Source organism: Triturus cristatus, chromosome 4_2 (genome assembly GCF_964204655.1).
Source record: "Triturus cristatus chromosome 4_2, aTriCri1.1, whole genome shotgun sequence".
Taxonomy (NCBI): Eukaryota; Metazoa; Chordata; class Amphibia; order Caudata; family Salamandridae; genus Triturus; species Triturus cristatus.
Window position 1 is genome coordinate 149563745 of NC_140586.1, and position 22861 is coordinate 149586605.

At 42.3% G+C, this 22861-nt stretch overlaps 1 protein-coding gene across 1 annotated transcript; it reads left to right on the top strand.

Moving 5' to 3' along the window:
* The first annotated feature begins 1449 nt into the window (after positions 1 to 1449).
* LOC146833211 (aquaporin-5-like) lies at positions 1450 to 21541 on the top strand. Its single transcript, XM_085600866.1, has 4 exons — positions 1450 to 1890; positions 9717 to 9881; positions 12668 to 12748; positions 19965 to 21541. The coding sequence occupies exons 1-4, from the start codon at positions 1531 to 1533 to the stop codon at positions 20157 to 20159; spliced, it is 801 nt and encodes a 266-aa protein (XP_085456992.1). The 5' UTR covers positions 1450 to 1530; the 3' UTR covers positions 20160 to 21541.
* Positions 21542 to 22861: the final 1320 nt, after the last annotated feature.

A 22861-nucleotide genomic window follows, 5' to 3' on the forward strand; every position in this document is an offset into this window, starting at 1 on the left:
GAGTGACATAAAGTGAAGAGGCATAGAGTGGAGTGGTGCAGAGTACAGTGGAGTGGCCTAGATTGGACTGGTGCATAGTGCAGTGGTGAACAGTGCAAAGGTGCAAAGTAGAGTGGGGTAGAGTGCACTAGCATAGAGTAGAGTGGTGCAGAGTAGACTAGAGAGGCATAGAGTGAAGTGGCATAGAGTGTCGCACTAGGCACAAGCAGTGCTAAAGCCAGCCCGGGTAATAGGCCATTGTTGTTTCAGTGGAACATATTCACCTATTTCATTGTTGACAACACACGCATCCATCAAATAGTATAAAAACTATATTTTGACATAGGCAGGATGTTTAAGGCTGTAATTTAAATAATGCATTTGGTTTCCAGGGTCTTTTTTGCAGTTTTCTGGAAAGTATCAAAATGTGTTGTCGAAGTTTTTATGGCACATTGTTACTGCACGTGTTGCACATACTGAGGCTATTGCTCATTAAGTGTAGTTGTGTAAGCTACACCTTTCAGCTTGCCAATGCGTGTTATTGTTAAAAGAGTTTGGTACTCGGACCCGATGACTGTAAACGAAAGATCATTAGACATTCAGTAGAGGGTCACATTAAGCAAAAGCCAACAGTGCTTTGATCAAAGAACGTCAACATGAATAATTGTTCCACAGAAGGTGAATACACCTCCTCCCTGCAGGCCTGCTTTAAGGGTTATGTTACAGCCGTGTAAACTGGAGCATAGGAGGGGCACAAGCGGGCTCCATGGGAAACAGTAATCTGCATTCCACTTGCTTCCCTATAAACTCTCTCACTTTGAAGGCACAAAGAGAAAAGTAAACACTAAGCTCCCTCTGAAGATGTAGCCCCACATTTGACCTATGTGTTTAAAGGTACAGCAAATGTGACAAGATAAGAACAAGATTTAAAGGCCTATTTACAGGATGTGAAATCTCTGAAGTATACAGTAATCAAGTTTTGGGCAAGGGAAGGGACGAACTCAAGGTGGGCAGCCTAACGCAAATAAAGGCAGCAAATAGAAAGCAAGCAAATGTGAGTTACAAACCACACAGCCAATGGCAAGCAAAGGGCAGAACGCCTTCCCAGGGAAGCTTTCTGAATGCCCCCAAAATGTTTTCTGATGCACTGTCTGGTAGGCTGCGACCTAAATAGCAGAGCCCTGTCATCCACAATGGGAAAGCTCAGGAAGTGAGCACAGCTTGGGCCAGCAGATAGAATCACTTCCCTGTCTCTGCTTAAATCAATCCGTTTCACAAGCAGCCAATAAAAACGTACCGAGAGCTTTTTGATTCGTAATGAGGGAGAGAGGCACGCGTTCCATCATGCCGGAAAGTTTTGTTAGACATGGGGAAAGGAAGGAGGTAGCTGCCTCCAGGCGCCACCCCTTTTCCTAATCGCTTCCTATGCACATTGTATAAATGAACTTGTCATGTGTCAGCGATGAGCACTTTCCAGGTGTTAGAGAACGAGTCGAGAACACACTATATAATATTTCCAGCCTCTCTGTTACTCTCTGTCCAGCGCTCACAATGAGGGAGATCTGCTCCGGGGCCTTCACCCGGGCGTTCATCGCAGAGCTCGTGGGCACGGCCATATTCGTTTTCTTTGGCGTGGGCTCCGCCCTCAAGTGGCAGCTGGACCCCCCGACGGTCCTGCACGTCGCGCTGACCTTTGGCCTTGGCATCGGCACGATGGTGCAGGCCATGGGCCACATCAGTGGAGCGCATCTCAACCCCGCCGTGACCGTCGCCTTCCTGGTCGGCTCCCAGATCTCCCTGCTGCGGGCTGTCTGCTACATCTGTGCCCAGATGCTGGGAGCGGTGGCCGGGGCGGGGGTGCTGTACGGCCTCACTCCAGACAGGGCGCGAGGAGATTTTGGAGTTAATGAAGTAAGTTCCGTTATAGTGTTTCCCCAAAGCAGTTTTGAGCAGTTTAACTGTTGGCAAAATGTACTCAGGGGCAGATTTACACGCCCCTTGCTCCACTTTTGCGTCACTTTTCCCATGTTAAAAGTGACGCAAAAGTGGCGCAAGGGGCTTGTAAACCTGTCCCTCAGTTTGTAGCATCTAACATTGAACCCTTGCTGAGCTCAGAGCACACACAGCTTTGTGGTAACAGCACGCGCCAGCGGTGTACCCTTCATATCGGCAGTACATCGGGTTGCTAGCGCATAGATTGTTTTTCTTGTCTATAAAGCACCTTTCGACGCTCACTCCTATAAACAGAAATGGCTGTTGGGGCCAGCGCCCCACCTGTAAATGTACTGAGCCCTCATTGTGCCACACCACAGGTGGCAGCCGCATCCAGCACAGACACTACCCTCTCAACTTGTGAACAGCTATATTGCTCATGTTTCAGATTTCACTATTTACTTACCCTTCAGTTCCCTAAAAAGTATTTACTTTTGCCAGGAGGGGTTATTTCTGTAGTTTTTTTCATGCATCATATTATTCACGCATAGAGCATGGTCTGAAAAGAGTTCCTAACGCTGTAGTTGTGTGAGTTCAAGCTGGGGGCGGGCAGTGATTGACAACTGTGAGTGAATTTCTCACAGTGCCTGTCAATGGATCATAAAGGGGTTTAGAATATATCCTCATCCAATCCTTGGCCTCTCAGCAGAGCGCCCAGAACAGTGATCAAGTGTGACGATTGAAATTGTGATTGCATGTGAATATGTGTGAAGGAGGTACACAGCCATCACACTATTGACAAGGCGAACGTTAAGGAAAACACAGTGCATAGTTGAGTGTGTGTATTGTATGTGGGGGGATTGCTGAAGTCCAGGAGATGCAAGGAAGTTAGGGCAGAACAGAGCGAAAAGAGGGTGCGGAAGAGGAAAGAGAAGAGGTCTGAGATGCGAATTGAGTGCTTCCAGGAAGATATGAGGACAAGAACAGTATACATTTCCAACAACTACGCTTCAGCAGAGAGTGGTGTAAAGATTGAGAGATTGAGACACTCCGAACATAGTGGAACAGGGAATAAATGCAGCCGGTACAAGGATCATGGGCCAGTTGGGATGAGAAGCATCTTCGGTGCTCATTGTAGTTCAAACCCCACACTGCTTTCAAGGCACCAAAAAGGACTTGAGCTTTCAATCTGTTCCCTCTTTTTAATCTTTAACATTTAAGATCCTCTATATTGAAAAATATCATTGGATTCCTCGATTATTGAGGTGACTGGACTATCTCCTGATGAGAAATAAGGATCATTACATACCCAACACTAAGGCACTGAACGCAGCTAGAATGTACCCTGAAGCGCAAGCCATGAAAAATCAGCGTGGAGGCAGTGTGCCATGCTGGCTGTGACATGTCGCACATAAACCGATATCAGCTCAAAAATGTAACTGTTTTTGGGACAGACTAGGATTGAATAAGTGCATATTTTCAATAACAGATTTGCTTTGCGAGACTAATCATTTCAGAAATGTTGAAACATTTAACAGAGCACATGTACGGATTACACATTAAATAACTTTCATCAGCAGGATGTGACTCATGATGCCGTATAACGACGGTCTCTTCCATTGACACTTACCTCTACTTTTTAAATCTATTCAATCCATTGCCTCATCAGGAGTGGAAGCACTCAGGGCAGAAGGGAGAATTGTGCCCCTACTACTTAAGATTTTCACTGCTGCCTCATAGGATTATCCTTGTGGGTGACAGGAGATCAGGTAGAGGGTCCATTCAATGTCGGCTCTCTCTGAGGGATTTCAAGGTCCATTCAATGTCGGCTCTCTCTGAGGGATTACAAGGTACCTTCAATTTCTCTTCTCTCTGAGGGATTACAAAATCCAGTCAATATTTGCTTTCTCTGAGGGATTACACAATCCATTCCATTTCTTTCTCTCCGAGGGAATACAAGGTCCATTCAATGTCTGATCTCTCTGAGGGATTTCAAGGTCCATTCCATTTCTCCTTTCTCTGAGGGATTACAAGGTCCATTCTATGTCTCTTCTCTCTGAGGGATTACAAAATCCATTCCATTTCTCTTCTCTCTGAGGGATTACAAAATCAATTCAATTTCTCTTCGCTCTGAGGGACTACAAGGTCCATTCCATTTTTCTTTGATCTGAGGGATTACAAGGTCCATTCCATTTCTCTTCTCTCTGAGGGATTACAAGGTCCATTCCATTTCTCGTTTCTCTGAGGGATTACAAGGTCCATTCAATTTCTCTTCTCTCTGAGGGAATACAAGTCCCATTCAATATCTGCTCTCTCTGAGGGATTAAAGATCCCTTCAATATCTGCTCTCTCTGAGGGATTAAAGATCCATTCAATATCTGCTCTCTCTGAGGGATTAAAGATCCATTCAATATCTGCTCTTTCTGAGGATTACAAGGTCCATTCAGTGTCTGCTCTCTCTAAGGGATTACAATGTCCATTCAATAGGGATTACATCAAAGAGTGAGCCAGAAACACCTGTCCCCCACAAGGTTCTTTGTTCCTTTTAATATGTATCTAAAATCTTGAATTGACCTGGTAGTAGGAGCTGTCACAAATGCCACCAGCGCTGCAATGATTTCCACTCACACCTTGTGCGGCATCTCTTGAACTAAAGAGGCAAATCACCTCACGGAGTGCCCTGATACCCCCAGCATCAGTTTCAACCTTTCTAATAGTAAAGCAACCTCAATGGTATCAGACATTTTCAATAAGTCAAATATCCCCACAGCTGGTGAAGCTGTACCCCAATTTGTTTCTAAAATAAGATGGTCTTTCAAATGTATCAAAGCCTATTCCACGTCTCAATACATTAAAGTCGACTGACAATCTCTCCCATACTTTCCTCTCGCCCGATAACCACACCATCCCTTTCCTTTCCGAGGACACTCCCTACCTTTTCTACCATCTTTGACAGGGACAGTTCTTAAACTACTGGTTAATAGGGAACCCTTATGTCCAAAGAGGGCTTCTTCAACAAAGGAAGAATAAAACCTTATTTCAGTGTCCTGTGCATCTTGCTTTGTCCAAATGCGCTAATTAGCATTTCTGTATCACTAGGAACAGAAATATCATAATTTTCAAAAATATAATGTTTTAGACGGCATATGATCATCCTTGCAACTTCTTCTTTTATGAAGAATATTTCTGTTGCAGAAATGCGAGGAGGTAAAGCCCTCCGGGGTCTATGGTTTTCCAAGTGGTTCACTAGAACATAATGGAATTCGTGCTATCTGACCAGGCTCAGAAGAAGCTTGCGTTTGGCTCTGGGACATTTTTCGATGACATTTCTCCTTGATAGATGCTTGGATTTTGTTCAGGATTCCCAAAGCCTAGGTTCCACTTACATTTTGAGGTTTAATGGGATTTTCTGCTTCCCTAAGGATGTGAAGTAGTTCTTTAGTACGCTGCTTCTCAAATTCTATCTGCATGGTACTGTTCCTTCGACCTCATGAGCGTTTGTCACCAGGCTCTTCTGAAAGCCCCCTTCATGGCTTTAGTTCTGAAGTAATTGACTCCCCCTGTCATTTAGCTGAAAGGTGAAAATGAAGCTTGGGCAAAACAAATTTGGCTGTATGATTCTTCTGTTTTTTTACTTTACGGGCAGTAGCTGGTTTATAATGTCCCCCGTCAAGCATCAGCGAAAATTCCCTTGATTCTTTGAAGGAACTCGAAGCACTTTAAAAAAAATGTTTTATTAAGCAGATATATAGGACACAACACATTCATAATATCATGTCTTCAGTACATAAAATCCATAGTATGTCCACAAAGTGCAGATGTGCATAAAGGAGGTTGCCCGGTATACTTTCAATAAAGTGCAACAGTGCTAAATTTAACAGCAAACCCTGACTATTCAGAGTGCAATTCCTCGGTCTTTCAAAACCCTTCCTATTTAAAAGTAGATCTTCCTTACATTGGTACGTTTTTTACCTATACATCCAGTAATCCATAAAAGGCTGTAATAAACATGCAGGAACAATTATACCGCACTAGTGTTTAACAAGTACTTTGGTATACTTTCAATAAAAGTGCAAATGTGCTTAGTTTAGCAACAAATCATTACAATTAGAAAATGCATCTCATCAAGTTTCAATCTTAAACTCTTCAACAAAAAATAAGAAAGAAACTCGATGTTTGAAACCTTGAGAACTGTGTTTTGTGTGTTCTAAAAGCTTGACACGTGCAGTCAGGCGGGCAACTAGAGCAAAATTTCGGGGGGGGCTGAAAAAGATTTCGGGGGGGGCTGAAAAAGATTTCGGGGGGGCTAAGTCTTCCAGCCATAGGCAGAGTGGCTGTAAGAAGGGGTGAACACACAACAAAAGCCTCATTAACGAGTAAATGGTCTTTTAAAGACCTATTAAGTACTCGGGTGCGGCTGCAATCAGACGGACGCCAGCCCGCGAGGCTGTCTCAGCCGGGCTGACGCACATGACGGGGGGGGCTGAAGCCCGGTGAGCCCAATGGGTGTTGCGCGCCTGCGTGCAGTAAAAGTTAAATATATATAATCCCCAGAAAAACCCAGTGGACTCAGAAGCAATGCAAATAAGCATTGGCATAGCCAATAGGTCTCGCCTTTGGGACCTTATAAGTGTTTAGCCATGCAACAGTTGCATAATTAAATACTTATAAGGTCCAAAAAGCGAAACCTATTGGCTATGCCAAGCGGCCGTGCGGCCGCGAAAGTGATCGCGATCAAACATCAAAGCGGCCGTGAAAGTGATAGTAATCGCGGTAAAACGCGGCGCGCGCGCCCGCCCACATGCACTGTAGCTCTAGGCTGGCCTGGTAGCACTTTTTGGAGCCCCCTCAATAAGTCTCGCCAGACCAGCGCATGCGCTGGGTCAGGCGAGACCTAAAAATGATTTGTGTATAGAGAACACGACGGAAGCTGATAGGTCAGTTACTCTAAGCGGGATGCTATTGGCTTGCATTTGCCAGTGTGCTCAGGCCCCTCAACTGCACAAGCATTGCTCTATGTGGACACCCTTCTCTCTCTCAAGTGATCTTCAAAGGGGGCAGGCCCTTTTCTTAAAACCTTGCTGTTCATCTAACACCTGATGACAGCACTTAACATTGAAAAACATGCTTTAACCCTTTGAACCCCGGTTATTAAGTGTTGTTATTCTAATGTGTTTGATTTTGATAGCAGAATGGGCAGCGATGCCCCTGACCTCTTCCACACAAGGTCGGTAGATGGAATTTTTTTTTTTAATTTTTGCTTTTAAAAGTTGATGTACTTTACAACTTCCTTTCACAGAGGCTGCTGTATTTTCTACGATTTGAGAGTGTGGCTCGGCGATGTGCGCTGCGAATTCATTCATAATTTCTTTCCCTTTCTCATTCTGATTGTAATGACGACATCCTTCCATCTTGAGAAGAATAAAAGGCAGACGGGGGGCGGGGCAGGGCAGAATCACGTTTTCTCATTGGACTGGGTCCTGAAACGTGCCTCATTGATTGCTTTGTCTTTACTTTTTGTAGGGAGAAGGATGCTTTTGAGCATTCGACGATCATTTTGCCACATGGTTCTTGATGGCGCTTGACATGTCAGTGACTGTTTAAATTGTCTGAAGAATGCCATGAGTATACAATATCAAAGGACATATCTAACATTAGTTGTTTTAAATACCCCTGTCCTGAGTGAACCACTTTACTGGCCACCTAGCAGAATCCCGCGTCAACCTTGAGGAAGGCCATATGTTAGCATACCATGAGATGTCTCCTAATTGTCTTGGAGAGTAAAGTGATGAGGTTGCTGACTGTGAACTACACCTCTGTGTATCATCTGTAAAGTAAGCTTCACATTTATTTGCAACAAAAACGACAATAACAGCAAATAAATGATGCAGCAAAGCTAGAAAACATAAATCTATTTTAATAAGGTCTACATGTACATTAATTTGAAGATCTCCACTAAAAGCTCTTATCGCTGGCTGTAGCGTACCTTAGTATCCTAAGCAGGATTGAAAACAAGAGTCTGATGGCTTAGAGGCATATCAACAAGCGGCAGCGATATTTCTCGCTGACCGCTTTTAGCGTGACAAATCCTAACGCCGTCTATCGCCGGATTCTATCGCCCGGTCAGCGCACAATTAACAAGGCGCATCGCCGAGGCGATAGAAATCCGGCCAATAGCGGTGATAAGCGACAATATCACTGGAATTCCAGCGATAGGGAACAGCTTTAGGGAACAATATTGTAAATAGGGACATGTGGACTCAGGATAATAATCCACCTCCCATGATAGATATGGCATAGTAGGAAAAAAAGCAGGTGTAGGAAACCTGCGAAGAACCTGGTTAGCGCTAATTTTTAAGTCACTAGTCAAGTTAGCGATACCCTTGTAAATACGGAGAAGCTGTGTTAGCGATGATTTTCACAGTATTTCAGACGGCACGCCTACCTCGCATCTCATTAGCGATGCCAGGAGCAAAGGAAATGGGCGAAGAAGCATGGATTCACGCGTTAGCGTGTCCTTGCTAATAGGGCGTTAAAATTATTGCCGCTTTTCATCCGAAAACGGACGCTAAAGCGGCGATAATTTCAAATCTGGGCCTTGTTGATATGCCCCTGGATTGGTTACATGGATGTATTCCTAGCCAAGCTCACCTCCCAGGTCTTATAACGGTTGATATTCTGAAAAGAGTCCCTGGGTATTTGAGGGGAAGAGCTTGACTCGTGTCATCCAGTGCCCGCGAATGTCCCCAGGCTCTACAGGTGTCCTATATGGACAGGCTAAAAATAACCTCAAATGAACGTGGACTGCCTCTGCCACTGCCACTGCCCGTCAGCCTAAAACCAGATTCCTTCTCTGCCGTGCAATGGAGTGTCTTCACCACGAGGAGTATTTCAAATCTTCTCCACCGCTCGTTAATCAATAACCCAGACACCTCACAAATGGAGTGAGGGCAAACCAAGGAAGGACTCTTTAGTAGTAGAAGAAAATCCCCTAAAGCTTTCTCACTCCTCTCATCACCGTTAGTGGTACAATGTGATACACTTTAATGAGCCTCTAAGGTCCTCCAAGGTGGAATGACTGATGCGAATACCCTGATTGGCAACCAGAAGCTATTTGCTCCTCAGAGCATAAACGGATCCCTAAAGTATATGAATATAATCTGCCAAGAAAGCATACATTTCTAGCAAAATATTAATGTTATGCAGTTCTGCTTTTAAAATTGTGTTTTAAACCGTAAAACCAACTTTTTTGTATAGATTTGATCCAATTAAAAAATATTAACACTGTGGCTCCCTCTCGCGGGAATTTTAGCTTTTAATTTTTATTCATTTGTTTAATATACAACATGTTTCTTATTTTATGCCGCTTTTATGGTCATCGACCGAAATAAAGTATTTAAACAAAAAACAAAAAAACGAGTCCTAAAGTAGCCATGAGACATCACGTTTGATGTTCATTAAAGGACTTTGGTGAATAAATCAATCTCACGATGCCTTCGGAAGTGGTAAAGGTTTTTCAGATCTCCTACATGATACCAAAACATGTGGAACAAAGAGGTCGCACTACAAGAGTGTCTCTTAAAGTCAAAAATGTTGCATTTAATAAAAGCAATCAATCCATGGGTATACCCTCACCTACATAATTATAACGTGTACCCAGAAAAAGCCATATTGCTAACAGAAAAACCTTGTTAGGTAGACTAAAAAAGGAATGTTATGTTTAGAAATGTAGAAATCATGTGTCAATTCTAAACATTGTTTGCATGATATCAAAATTAAAAGTTATTTCTAAACAATTTTTGCAGCTGAAAAACAATGCGACTGCTGGCCAGGCCGTCACCGTGGAGCTCTTCCTCACGCTCCAGCTTATTCTCTGCATATATGCCTCAACGGACAGCCGCAGAACGGACAATGTGGGATCACCGTCCATATCCATTGGCCTCTCTGTTGCTCTTGGACACTTGTTGGGGGTATGTATCAGTTTCCACATGAATAAAACTCACTTCATGTATGTACATAGCACATTGGCAGTCTGATAGCAGGAAACACTTCCTGGACTTGTTTAGAATGGAGGTTCTCCATCCTAGGTGAAGTACAAACATATTGCTCCTCGTTCGATAGACCTCAATTCTACAGAAGCGGGGAGTACAGTAGGTAAGAGCATTCTTGTCCACATATGTCACAGAAGAGTGGGCGTCCAAGGTATTCTGACTATTCCTGTCACAGACAGCTGACCAGTGTCCCACTGCCTATCCCCCACCAACAGAATGTACTGTGAAAGGAGTAGGAACATGGACAACTGTTCAACACAGAGATGGTAGACAGTCCAGCTCTAGGCATATGACATCTAACACCTCTTATCGGCTGTAGTTCCCAGATGCATGTGGTAATCTAGAGAATTATTTGAACTGCTCTTTGTGGAACACATCCAGTCATTCAAGACAGAAACAGAAGGATGGCCTAAAAAACACCTTTCGTATGTAGCTCATAGCATTTCTTTTATAGTCCCCTTATTATGTCATATTGATTTGTATAGTGCACTCCTCACCGGAGTGGGTATCCGGGTGCAAGGGCAGGTGTGTAGGTGTGTGGTCCCATGGTGCTTACATGAAGAGCCAGGTCTTCACCTTCTTGAGGAAGTCAAGAAGTGAGGAGGAGTCTCTGATGGTATTGAGGGAGGTTGTTCCATATCTTGGGTGCGGTGTAGGAGAATTAGCGACCTCCAATTTTGCTTTTGAGGATGCAGGGAATGTGTACAAGTGCTGCAGCACATAGTGCAACAATGTGTGATACGTGGAAGTTTTTCAATCCTAGAAGTTCAATCTATAAGAGTGTTTTATGATATATATTGTAGATGAGCGCAAATTGGTGAGGCACTAGAAAACCCAGCCTTTCATGACGTCAAACCTGGAGTCTGTGGTGTACCACTGCTCGTTTAGTGTAGCTTGTATTAGCATGTGCCGGTGTAACACAAGCACTCATCCTTGCCTTGAGTGCGGTAACATAGTGCACATTAAGCAATCTTGTTTTGTTTTGTCATGGCTTTTGTAAAACTTTATTGTTTGTAAAACTGCCAGGTTTTGTCAAACGAAAAAAAAAACATCTAACGGCAATAATGTTTTTGGGTCTCAAAAAAGTACACAATGCATTGTACTCCCTGGCACTGAAGGGAACTACTTTGTGTGAGGATGTGCGCCTTGTGAAAAGAAAGCATGCCGTAACTTATAGTGAAGTCAGTCAATGGCTGAAGTGGGATGACATGTTGACCCTTGACGCATGCTCGAGTGGTTTGGAGAAATATGTGAATGACACAACCACAGACAAATGCATGAAGTGTGGCTGAAAACCCTTATAAGTAACTAAGTTGTACGCATCATTTAGTACAATCAGAAGGTCTTGTCTATCACAGACCTAAAAAGCCAATTCCTGTGCCATTGGCTGCCAGCCTCTTCCTTTTGAGAGAGAAAGAAGGAAAGAAGAAAATAAAGATAGAAAGGAAAAAGGAAAGAAAGCAGGAAAGAAAGGAAAATGAAAGAAAGAAAGAAAGAAAGAAAGAAAGAAAGAAAGAAAGAAAGGAAGGAAGAAAGAAAGAAGGGATAAAAGCAAGAATAAAAGCAGAAAAGAAAGAGAAAGAAAGAGTAAGAAAGAAAAAAAAGAGAGAAAAAGAAAGAAAGCAAGGAAAAAGGAACAAAACAAAAGATGTCAGAGAGAAGGAAGGAAAGGAAGGAATGAAAGCAAAAAAGAAAGAAAAAGGGAATGAAAGCAGGAACGAAGAAAAAAAGGAATGACATCAGGAAAGAAGTAAAGAGGGAAAGAAAGGTAAGAGAGAAAGAAAGCAAGTAAAGAAGGAAAAGAGCGATGCAAGAAAATAAGTAATGAGAGAATAGGGACCGAAGGAATGAAGGAATGAAAAAGACAGAAAGAGAAACAAAGAAATAACAAGAGACAAATGGAAAGAAGGAATGAAAGAAAGAAAAGAGAGAAGGAAAGAGAATGATAGAAAAAAGAAAGAAAAAGGAAAAAAGAAAGAAACAAGAAAGGAATGAAGGAATAAGAAAGAAAACAATGAAAAGAAAGAAAAAAGAATGAAGGAAGGACATTTTTAAAAATAATGTGAAACGTGCTGTAAATATAACACAAGAAAAGCTGGTTTTCTTAGAGGACCATTGGTGAAATTGAGCCCAGAATAAACATGTTCTGAAGAATTGTCTGCTTATGAATTCACATCTATAATATTGAAGCTTTCAACAATTTAATACAGAACAGTTTAAAATGGCACAATCTGTTATGCTGTGAAATACCAGAAGTAGGATAAAGGACGCTCCAAAATAATTTACAACAGCATTAGCAGAGACAGGAACTTATAAAGTGTGCAATGTTCCCTGTGTCATCACCTGGTTCACTCGTATATTGTGTCGTGCTGTCACATCAGACTCTCAACACAAAGGGAACATCAAAGTAATAAATTAGAAACAAAAACATTGGCACAAATGGAACTAGCTTGTGTGTGGATGTGTTCCTTGTGAAAGAGAAAATGCAGTCACTCAAAGTGAAGTTATCCAGTGGCCTAATGGGCTGACTCCCTGCCCCTTGCGGTATGCTGTAGCGAGTGGAAGCAAAACGTGAATGACACACAAACAGACCAATAGAGAAAGAAAGCTGGCTGAAAGTCTCTTTAAATAAGTATATTCTACATATATTTTTTAATGCAATATGTTTCCTAAATGCATTGACATGTTTCTCCTTTTTTTTTCAGATATACTTCACTGGCTGTTCAATGAATCCTGCTAGATCCTTCGGCCCAGCAATAATAGTGGGTGAATTTTATATGCATTGGGTAAGCCTTCAGATTTCTTCTCTTTAGAGAATTACAATAGGAGATGGTGCAGATGATGTGTATTATTGTATTCTTTATAATGTATCATTACAAAGTTCCAAGAAAGCTTCATAGCTGCAAAGGTTTGCATGAAAAATTCTAAGAGGCCCATTATGATGACACCTACATGAACTTGACAAAATTGTCATCAATTACACAGAAGGATTTGCATCCCTCAATGATCATATAAACACCTCACTTGCAGAACAGTACTTACAGATTACATGTCAGAATTCAAGTTATGAGTATAAGCTATACTAAGAAAATTGCATCAATACAAGTTACCTCTAGTGGTTTGTCACAAACCTGTAAATTAATTTAAAACTATTACAGACAAAAAGTGATCAATTTCTGAGGTATACAATTTGAGTCTTAAAATATTAAGCAATCCATGACAAACCTGAATTTATTTATTCTTAAATTCATTCTGCTTATTATAGAAAACAAATATGGTAAGTACTAAAAAAAAATATGTTTGAAAAAACAAAAGTAATTTCCAGTTTGTAAATCTATATCTGCCGGAAATCAATTCCCCTGGTTCATAATGCATCAGAATTTGAGCATTTCTCAGTCAGATTCATAAATATCCACAGTGAGAACAAAAATCACAAAGCCTAAGGTATACTGCTAGAATTGTTTTGACTTAAGTCAATATAAGAAGAGATTGGGTGCAGTGAATCGAAAATTGGAAATAGTAGATCAACTGTGGAAGGAGGGATTCAAAAGACCACCGCAGAAGAGAGGCAAGATAGACATGTATAAGGAGGCTGAAGGGGAGCATCAACTACAACAGCAATAGAGAAGCTAAATTGCCCATGAAAATCTACAACTGCCCTCCCCTACCCCCCTTGATTTATCAAGGGGTTTTCACTCCTGAATCAAGGTGGAGGAAAAAGATACAATAGACAACTTCTTGCTTGACAACACGTAACATCTACTATACAAGTTTATATTACAAATAACGTGATCCTATAGCAGCACAACTGATTTAACTTTTAATTCATCACAATATTCTGAGCGTTTCTTGAAAAACCAGTAGAGGATGCATTCTTTATTTTATGCACCTGAATCCACTTGCATAAGCAGACAAAAGGGGTTTCATGAACCAATGTACAATGCCAAGATTTAATGCTGCACGTGGAAGCCTTGCATTCGATCAAGAATGTAATGGGCAACATTACAAAGGTTCAGTTCGGGTTTTGGGAGTGGGAAGCCGGCCCTTACTTTATAAGGTATTTAGGAATGCTGGGTAAAGAGCAATGATCCTGATTTCCCATTCTTTACACTGTCTTAAGACTGTCTTTAAAAAAATGATGATCCTAATTTACAAAGGAGTCTCTCCTGGTTTAAACATCTTATGACTACCTTACGCCAGGGAAAGACAGGTTAATCAGGCCATTTTCCCTAGCTTAGGACAGTTTTTAGACTATCTTAAGTCACGGAAAAACACAGTTAAACAGGTGCTATCTGTTCTGCAAGCAAGTACAACTCATGTTTTTTGAAGGAGTATCAGAAAACAGTAATTTGGAAACAAAGAAGGGAGTGCTCCATATTGCATTTACTAAGACTATCTAGTAAGACACTTGTTAGATAAGAGCTCTTCTTGATAGACTCCATTCATATTTTTGTTTGATGTATGGTTACAAATTGCGGTACAACTTAAACAAAAATATAGCTTATTGGGAGATGCTGAATTGATCTGTATGTATATAATAGTGCACAAATAGCAGGTCATTTGTGTGAAGGGTCTAAGACCAGAGTCCACAGCCACTCGATGGTAATGTGGGCAGTCCAAGGACAACAGACTATGGCACATATTCCATAGAGTCAGTATGATGGAATTTGCCAATGCTATTAATATGAGCCAAACTTATCTTATTTCCTCAGTGGAGGAGCTTGGGTGCCCTTCACTCACACCTGAGATCAGAAAGACGAACTTTGCATCCTTTAGCAGATTGTGACATTGCGAACATGTGGCCTCCACACAGGGAAGCAGCAAGCTTCATAAATAAGATGGAAATTGCGCAGACGCAAGCACACATTTGGTCAGTGTCAGTCCTTAGAATAAATAACTAGCCGTTGAATTATCCAGATCACACACTCTCAGAATCTCACTGGCTCAAGGCTCACACTGCAGTGTTATAGTGGCACTGCATTTTTTTAAAACTACAAACATTGATCATGAAATGTATCCACATGAATTGTGAAGAACGAGTTACTTACCTTTCGTAACTCCTTATCTGGTAGAGACTCTATCTAGCCGCAGATTCCTTATCTTAGACTATCCCCCAGGCAACAGACTGCATCTGCAAGTCTTTTAGCAGTACTCCAGCACGCCAGTAGGTGGCATTGTTCAGCTCTGCGTCAGTGCCGTCCAAGGTGTCCGTGCCAGAAGTAGTGTGTGCAGCATCTTTATAGGGCCCACCTCAGCGCAATGACATTAGTTTCTTTTCGCAACTTCCACGCCAAAAACACAGAGACACAAGGAATACTGATAACTGGTGTGCAATTCTAAGGCCCTTGGAAGGGTGACCCTTACAATGTAATCAGGTCACAGAGCTGGGAGGATGGAAAGGTGGGTAGGAAATCTATGCCTACTGTAAACTGCAGGAAAAACCTGTGGGCAGGTAGGACAGGAATATGAAGTATGTGTCCTGAGAGTGCAACACTACCATCCCATTTCAGGGCCCAGGGCATACAGTACTTGAGCCAATGTGAGTATTTTGAACTCCTCTTTATTCAGGAAGAAGTTGAGATGGTGCAGGTCTAGAATAGACGAAGACCTTCATCCTTCATGAGCGCCAGAAAGTAGTAAGAATTGCAACCACAATCTACTTCTGATTCCGGCACCCTCTCGATGGCTCCCTTGGCCAAGAAAGTCATCATTTCCTGATGGGGCAAGGAGATATGCTCCTCCATGAGCCGGTCGTAAGTGCCTGGCATGGGTTGAGGGGTGTTCATAAAGAGGATAGAGTAGCCCCTTTGGACTATCTTTAAAACCCATTTGTCTGATGTTATTGACTGCCAGTGGTGCAGGTTATGGCGTATCCTGCTCTGCACTGGGTGCCCATGTTGGTATGAGGGTTAGCCACAACATGGGCAGCCCTACTGACCCAGATTCAAGGGCCACCAAACCATATAGAAGCAACAGCGGTGCCAGGAGAAAATGTACATATGTATCACAAATATTACACTACAAATAAACTAGTGCCCACAAGAAAATTCAAAGCAATTAAAATTATTAGATATTAATTTGCCAAAGAAATAATATCACAATACAATATACAAATCAACAATTTGCACTCACCATATCACACTAAACAAAGACATACAGGCAAAGGGTCTTGAATTCATTTAAGCAGTCCGCGTAAGAAGACATCTATCACAACCAATGTTTCTTCATTAATTTGCCAATGATGCGTCAATAGGGTTTCAATCCTTACAATTTATTGGGTCATCATCAGGACAGTAAGAGTTTGGAGCAAAAATAACAAAAATATTGTTGACCACTCAACAAAACACACAAAGCGTCTCAAGGGAATCTTCCCTATAAAGTGGATCCAGTCATTTGTAGCGTAAGTACCTCCTTAAAGCTTGGAGAATTATTAAAGGAATTTAGATATTATGAGGGAGCACATCTTAAAATTCTCCTCTGCACGCTGCTAACAACTCACTGTCGGCATAGAAACAACAACCAACTTGGAGAATTCTGAATTTTTGATAATGAACGAGCGGGTTGAATGATTTAGAAGGTCTTCGGACCCACTGGCCTCCTAGCTTCACGGAGTTACATACCCTACAGGTGACTGGATCTCAGTTTGTGTAAATCATGTTACTTATTCTACTCACTTCCTTCATTGCAAAATAATCCCCAATGCCTGAATAGCATTCCACTGACTCTAGACCACCACAGCAACTTCTTACACCAGACCAACAAATCAACGTCAAAGCCACCATGTATAACCCTCACCTTTGACTGCAAACAATCTTTTTCCAAAATTACCTCTCCACTTCCACTTTGCTGTGTCAGTCACCAGGATGAACAACCATTTGTTAATTTATACTGAACTGTTATATTACAAACTCATGATTCTGTGGTCTGGCTCCCATGCGTTCAGTGCTTTTAACTATTGTGCCTGTACCTTTCTGTTTTAGCAGAAGTATTATTCATTATTCAAATAACAAATGGTCCTCCCCATGCATGGACATACACATGTAAGCCAATCCAAAAGACGTGTCAGGATTTCCCTTTGTGATGCGTATAGTTCAGATCATAGACACTGCATTGCAAACATGAAGGATGATTAACATCATACAACAATACCACTGAATGCCTAAATCACAAAACCTAAAGAGAAATCAATGCATGCAAAAATGCCATGTTGGCTACCTGTCTGCTGTAGCATTTCTACATATGAGCACAGAGATCAATGTGTGTATATGTTTTTCATTTCAATATTTTGGGAAGTTACAGGTTTTCCCCTTGAGCTAGCTTGGGGAGCATTTTACAGTAGCACGTCACACAGTGGCTTCTCCGGAGCACTCCCTCAGTGTGGCAAAAATAAGGTTACAGGGGCGTGCAAAGGCACTGTGCACTGGGCCTTGCACGGGAAGGCATGAAGCAGGCTGTGCATTTGAAAAATGACTTTGAAAATGAGTATGACATGTAGAAGTTAATTTAAAAAATAACAGATGCATTTATTGATTAATGAGCTTAAAAATACAGCTACTAATAATGCAAAAATATGTGTAAAGCGAACATTTTGGCGCAGATGTTCACTCATAAAACCTTTCCCTTTGATCGCTGAGTAATTTTTTTTCTGATGAGTTGCGTGGGATTCATGGAAGTAAACACTTCGGGGCATATTTATAATAACTGACGCATCCCTGCATATCAGCAGGGATGCAGCAGTTATTTTGCGCCCCAGCTCCGCCACCATGGATGCGCCGCATTTATAATGCGGCGCACCATGGGGCAAAAACGGCACAGATGCGACACGCATCTGTGCTGTAAAAGTGGCGCATTGCTGGAGTTGCGTCGCAAGCGCGACGCAGCTCCAGCATTGCTCTGGGGGGCCCTATCTTCACAATGCTGCGTCAATCCTTACGCCTGCTTCAAGCAGGCGCAGGGTTTTGACGCAGCATGGGCTCAAAAGTGACTGAGTGAAATCTTGTAGATTTCACTCAGCCACTTTTAGGAGGCGTTCCTGCGCCGGAACGCCCCCACCTGCCCTGGAACGCCTACATGTGGCTCAGGGCTTTACAACGTGACGCATCTCCCAGATGCGTCACGTTGTAAATACCCCGCACCATGGCGCAGGATTTGCGCATCTGCTGCGTCACAAAAGTGACGCAACGGCAGCGTAAATGAGGCGCAAGTCAAACATAAATCTTCCCCTAAATTAGTCTCTCCGACAACGTATTTTCTGTCCGGGCGCGTGCAGGTAAGAGCGGTGGGGCCGGGTGGTGGTGGTGGTGGGGCGTGATTTCAGTGGACGATAACGAGGGAAAATCAAAAAAAGAATACATTTTCCTTTGTCGTCGTCTGTCGATATACTCCACCCCCCCCCACTCCACTGTACCACACCCCCCAACCGCTCTTACCTGCACAGGCCGCAGCTGCGTATTTTTGGTACAAAATGGCACCTAGGTGAAAGTTCTGAGGCGCAACTGACTTCAGCTGTGTTATCATAGTGTTTTTGTTTGTTTAATACGGTTATAAAATGGGAGAATCAGTTATGGCTGGTTACACATTACAGTTTACTGCCGGCTTCGTTGTGGTCTACAGTGAGAATGTTCAGACCAGTGACATTTAGAGAAGGCTTTGCATTCTAATAAAAAAAGCTAAGAGGATCTGAGGAAATACATATGGATTGTAACTGAGATGTAGACAGTTTAACCTGGCATCCTTCCCAAAAACTCAAACATTGACATAAAATTGTATGAGAAGGAAGAACAGGGACCTCATCTCAAATATATTTGTAACAATTTCTCCTGTCTTTGAGGAGAGCCTTTTGCTACAACAGAAGGGACAGTCTGCCGTGTTATTTATTGTCTTTCCCAATGTATGTGGCTGGGAACTATTGCTTTTTGAGAGATTCTGGGGCATATTTACAAGCCCCAATACCACCGGAGCATCCATTATTTTGACGATTCAGTGGCGTAGCGCCATTTCACATATTTACAAGTTGGCCCTAAGCCACTTACCGTAGCTTAATGCCACCTTATAAATATGCCCTCTTCCCACCGCAATCCTCTGTGGCAAATGGGAGTGCAGTGGGTGTTGCTGTGGGCGTTCCAACACAGAACCCATTGCATTTTAACGCTGTCTGAGATTTACAGGATTGAGGCAGCGCCAAAAACAGCACCATTCTAACGCCACGGATTACCAGGTGTTAGGATCGCGATACGAACAGAAATCATGAATTTCTCGTTTTTTGCTCTTTCCATGGGGCATATTAACAAGCCAGGCGATAAAATTATCGCCACTTTAGCGGCAGAAAACTGCCGCTAAAACGGCGATAATGGGCTTGATAATATGCTCTATGGAATTTCAATTGAAGCCCATGTTAGATGTGAAGGACATCTAACATGGGCTTCAATTGGAATTCCATAGAGCATATTATCAAGCCCATTATCGCCGTTTTAGCGGCAGTTTTCTGCAGCTAAAGCGGCGATAATTATATCGCCTGGCTTGTTAATATGCCCCCATGTTTGTTGCATCCTTCAGCACACATAGAAAGAGCAAATCACCTTTAATGATTGTTTATGTGCAGGAAGGTGTCCCTTCCTGCTCATAAACAATCACCCCTGTAGCGCAGGCACCCTTGCAACATGGCAGCAGGGTGCCTGTGCTGGCGCTAGGCAGCGTTTTTGCACCAGCTCTAGGGAAAACCTCGGAGTGCTGTGCAGCTGATTTTGGCACAGGGTCAAGACTGATTTGCATATAACCAGGTCTAAACTGGTGTGGCATGGTGAGCAAAAGAATTATGGATTTAACCCAGATCTCTTGACTGGGGGTGAATGTTTTGATTTGTTCTGCATTCCGTCCATCAATTGTGTGTCCTTTGCTCCACGCTCCGACATTTTTTTCTAAATATACCACTCTGTTTATTAATGCTTTCACCTTTCTGCAGTAATGTAAAATAAAACATGCCTTTCTTCCTTGTGTCCGCAGGTCTTCTGGATCGGCCCTTTGATCGGTGCTGTCCTGGCGTCTTTCATTTACAACTACATCCTGTGCCCGCAGTCCCTGTGCTGGTCCGAGAAGCTTTCCATTTGCAAAGGCACTCTGGAATCCGAGCACGTGGAGGAGTGGGAGGAGCAAAAGGAACAGCCGAGGAGGAAGTCCATGGAGCTCGACCCACTGTAGACACGCGCCGGGCTTTCCTGGCACTCGAAGGACGCGTTACACAATAAACATCCTTGCCTAGCGTACTTTTCTATTAGGAATGCAATGTGACATGTTGTGGGGTTTGTGAAACACTGCATGAGTGGCATGTTAACCTGGAGACATGTTTCATTGCAAACTTTGACCTCACATAAACTAACCAAAGAGAGGTGGAAGTCGAGCTAATGGAGTTGACCATTGCAAGGGGCTGAATAGGAAGAGACAGCATGGTTCTATACACCACTCTTGCAGCTGCTCAAGAGGCTGAACCCGCACTTCCCGAAGATCCTTTTAGGTAGAGTAACTACAACTCTTCCAACAATGGGATCGTGCCAGCAAGTCAATGGCTTGTTGGGCCGCTCGCCAGTATTCCATGTAGAAGTAAACTGGAGCCACATATTGAAACACGCACCTCATTTATAGTGGTAAGAAAGATGCGGTAATCACATTCTCAAAGCAAAGCATTTAATATAGCCAAGCGCAGAAGATGAATACATTTTCTCTGTCAAACATCTTTGGTTAGTTCTGGTTTCCTTAAAATGAGGACCCCAAAGACTGACAGGTTTTATTTACTTTGTGAGTGCCGGAGCAGAGGCTTTTACTAACAATGGTAAAGTAAGCATCAAGGAAAGTGGGTTGGACTCGGTATGGAAGATGTTACTGTCTCACTCTCCACCGTTGAGTGAAGTGAGTGGAATGACCCTGTCCCTCGTGCCTCTCTTTCTATGAGATAGAAAAAGGGTATATTGTTGGCTCCCTTTCTTAATTCTACACTAGAAGAATGGGAAGCTCACGGCAATCCTTCTTCTCTTTCTTTGAAAGAGAAGACTTAAAGGCTGTAGATTCTCTGCTGTTCACTCCCTGAGCGAGGGCAGTCTGGAATATATAATGTCCGCAAGTTCTTTCTTTGAGGCAGAAGAATGCCCAACCTATGGCGTCCCTGCTTCTTTACTGATGCCAGAGATGTGGGGCTTGGATAGCTTTTCTCCTCCCTTCATTGGGGCAGCAAGAGGGCTGATTGTTGTCTTCACTGCTCACGCTCTGATCTAGGAGTTAGGCCAAGGGAGATTTATGGACCCGCAGCTTCTTTTTTCGTATATAGAAGGATGAGAATTTGAAGAGCACGCAGCTTCAAGTTCTGAAAGAGAAGACGGAGGATCCCAAGTGAACTCATGCTCTTTTCACTGAGATAGGAGGGCAGAGGAAGCTTGACTTCCCAAGGATGAGGTATCCACAACTCTTGAAACCACTCCCAGAACCACCAACATTGGTAATCCTCAGGCCTACTCTTCTTCCATTTGGGCAGGAAGCACAATGAAGATATCACCTCCCTATTTCCTTCTGTGAGTTATAAGCAAAAAAAATGAAATGACTGTTTTGCTTCTCTCTCCAAGTCGGAAGAATTGAGAAGTCACAACATCCACGCTTCTTTCACCGCGGCATCAGCATGGAGCAGCCTTAGCTACACCTGAACAGCAAAAGGTCCTGTTGGCTGCACTCATGGTCTTAGTTCTTCTAGTGATAAATCTAATATCTGTGGCTTGTGTGACTCATGATTGTATAAAAACATTCCTTTGTAATAACATTGTTTATTAAGCTTCAAAAAAAGTACAGGCCTTAAGTCATTTTCCCTGTTACTTCTGTATATCAATTCCACGTAATCAGTGGGTAACACACAGCTTAATCATATGACTGAGTTCTGACCTAAGGTGTAGAACGTATTGCACACCATGATGTTCTCTAGTAGGTCTGCTAAAGGGAAACACAACAGAAAATATACACAGCTGTTATGTAAAACTTGTCTAATAGCGTACTAAATAAAGAAATGTAAAATCTACTGAATGGAGATACTCAGCCTTCTATTTGTTTCCAATAATCTATTTACCCAATATAGGCTAAAGGTCACCACGTTTCAACACTACAGCTGTTTTAGGTTTTAGGACGTATTCAGGAGACTCAGTCTTGAAATTGATATCACTTCAAATATTTTAATACAGAGCATGGTACTAAAATCTGGAATCATGGAATATGACTTGTATTTAAGCCCCTGTAATGAATAGTTGTGAAGTACATTCAATACTATATATTCATAATCAGTTTTAGGCATTTTTTTCATTTTTCAGAATTTACTTGGCATCATTATGACGTATCTCATGTATTACACAGCTGCAACTTGTATGTCACTAGAATGTTCATCTACTAACCTTTGAATATGTAACACATAACATACCTTTGTCTAGCATTTATTTCCAATCTATGTAAATAATAAGTAATCACCCATTCCTGTATTTAAACTGAGATCGTTCAAACTTAAATCATATAGCGCATTGCATATGTCCTGAGTTTTTAATGTGATCATCCATGAGCAAGTCTGTCTTATTCAAATAAAATCGAAATATATTATTTTTTACAGCAAAACATGTATTAGCCAGGCAAGAATTTTTATCGCCACAACCGGAGTCATAAATAGATTTTCTCAGTGTGCTTATTAACTCATCATGGAACAGCTATGTATTTAATGTGTTACAGGACATGATACAATAAGATTATATTCCACTTTTGATCATTTTTTTATATACTATTTCAATGTCAGAGATTATGCTTTGATTTCATAAAATGGGTCATGCAAGTCCTCTTCATTTCTAACCTCAGCAGCATACCTCCCAGATGTTAACCCCTTTCCA

Coding starts and splice junctions, on each gene's coding strand:
- LOC146833211 (XM_085600866.1), top strand. CDS start 1,531: ATGAGGGAGATCTGCTCCGGGGCCTTCACCCGGGCGTTCATCGCAGAG. Junction 9,882..12,667: donor CTCTTGGACACTTGTTGGGG/GTATGTATCAGT, acceptor TTTTTTTTTCAG/ATATACTTCACTGGCTGTTC. Junction 12,749..19,964: donor GTGAATTTTATATGCATTGG/GTAAGCCTTCAG, acceptor TTGTGTCCGCAG/GTCTTCTGGATCGGCCCTTT.